At 40.2% G+C, this 2,048-nt stretch overlaps 1 protein-coding gene across 2 annotated transcripts in view; it reads left to right on the forward strand.

Moving 5' to 3' along the window:
- Nucleotides 1–2,048, forward strand: part of DPYSL3 (dihydropyrimidinase like 3) — a 118,369-nt gene that overhangs the window by 86,702 nt on the left and 29,619 nt on the right. For both annotated transcript variants that reach the window (XM_015418160.1, XM_015418161.1), the window contains exon 5: nt 1,222–1,283. In XM_015418160.1, the coding sequence (XP_015273646.1) occupies nt 1,222–1,283 (62 nt within the window). The remainder of the gene's footprint in view (nt 1–1,221; nt 1,284–2,048) is intronic.

Here is a 2,048-nt window from a genome sequence, read left to right on the forward strand (position 1 = left end):
AACATGTGTCTGTTCATTTTTTTGTAATTCTTTATGAAATGAGATCAGGCTGATTCACTTACAAATAGCCTACATTTCATTGCATTGTAAGGTATGGCATGTCAATTATTGGCATAGAGCCATAAGAGCCTTTAACTAGGCACTTCTGTTCTCTTTCCAAGGCTTAAGTGTACAGACAAGCAGTGTTCCCTCTAAGCTGAGTTAGTGTGAACTAGCTCACAGTTTTTTAGCTTCCAGCTCACACATTTTTGTCTTAGCTCAGGAAGGATGGCTCCAGAGCAAAGTAATTTATGCAGTAGCCAAATCACTTGCTCACAACATTAATGCCAGTAGCTCACAAAGTAGAATTTTTGCTCATAAGACTCCAGAGCTTAGAGGGAACATTGCAGACAAATGAGGGGAAATGTGTCTGCTGCAGCACTAGTGCCAGTGCAGTGTCAGATATTATTATGTTACATTAGCATCACATTAAAACCATGGAATTGCTGGCAGATAGTCCAGTGTATATATGTCTTTTAACAAATGTGTCAGAACAATAGCATCTTCTGTTGTTACTATTTGGAAGGATTTTCAGCTCATCTCTGCATTGACCTTAGAGGTCATTGTTAGAAATAACCATGTATTCCTATTACTGTGTTCTAAGTAAAATGGGAAAACTGGCTAAGCTGTTTTTCAGACGAGTGGCTGGAGAGTATAATATGAAAATAATGATCTTTGCCCTGTGAAAAGTGGTTTACAGAGTACATTATCAGCGTTGTTAATACTGTACAGATTTTAGTAGATAACTATACCCATTGCATGCTTTCTTATTCTGTTGTTCATCATCTAACTGTAGCTTTGTTTTTATTATAATAATAATAATAATAATAATAATAATAATAATAATAATAATAATAATAGGATGATTTCTGTAATTTTGTGAAAATTAATAAAAGGACAAAGTGGGAAGAGTCCTACCTTATATTATTTCCAAAGTATGGCAAGTTGGACCTCACTTAAGATTTTACATGACTAGGCAAATAACAGCATTCCAAAGAATAAGCTCTAGAAGAGTAAACAAAAAGTTTTAATGTGTTGCCATTTCTTGCCAAAAAAAATCCCATTCCATTGTATATGAGTAATTTCTCACATGTTTTGCAGACATATCTATTTGAATAAAATGGTTCACATTAACATTTAATTTTCTAATTTCTTCTCTTATGCAATTTTCCATTTCTATAGGAGTTAATTCTTTTATGGTTTACATGGCCTATAAGGATTTGTACCAGATGTCAAATACAGAGGTAAGAGCTATGCTGGTCTCTTGAGCTGGGTGTGTAGAAAACAGAAGATTTGTCTTCACTTACCGTGAAGCTTCCTTCTCGGTGGTCCAGGAGTGGGGCGGTCCTTCCATGACTCCTTACTCATGGGACTTAGCCCCTCCCTCTCCACTTGCAGGGCCGGCCAAACTTTGATCCCAGAGGGGAGGGGCTTGTCCTCTGGCTTCCCAGTTCGTCACCAAGCTACCTTCTCCCCACGATCCATGTAATCATGAATGGACAAAAACATCCCAACACAACACCCCCTCCACCCCCTCTCCAGAGGGCCTCAGGAAGTAGACAATACACATTCTGTGAATTCTCAACATCAACTTTTATTCACAAAAAAGAACAAAGGATGGAACACATCCCCCAATAACGAACAATAAAACAGAAACCTCATACCATAAAGAACTCCCAGACTGTTCTGTATCAGTTCTATACCTATGTCAGAGCCTCCATATCAGAGACCCAGCCATTGATCCCACCCCTTAATAAGCTTCAGAAGCCGTCCCCTCCAACAAGGGTGGGTATGACCACCCCACTCCTGGACCACCGAGAAGGAAGCTTCACGGTAAGTGAAGACTAATCTTCTGTTCTCCGGTGGTCCAGAGAGTGGGGCGGTCCTTCCATGACTCCTTACTCATGGGACATCCAAGAGCAGTACTCCCCAGTGTGGGTCAAAACGGCTTCCAGAGCTTACAAGGCATGCTGTAAAACTCTCCTACCAAAGGCCGCCTCCGCCGAGGC

This window comes from Gekko japonicus, unplaced genomic scaffold, assembly GCF_001447785.1.
Source record: "Gekko japonicus isolate JY-2015 unplaced genomic scaffold, Gekko_japonicus_V1.1 scaffold1877, whole genome shotgun sequence".
Lineage (NCBI taxonomy): Eukaryota > Metazoa > Chordata > Lepidosauria > Squamata > Gekkonidae > Gekko > Gekko japonicus.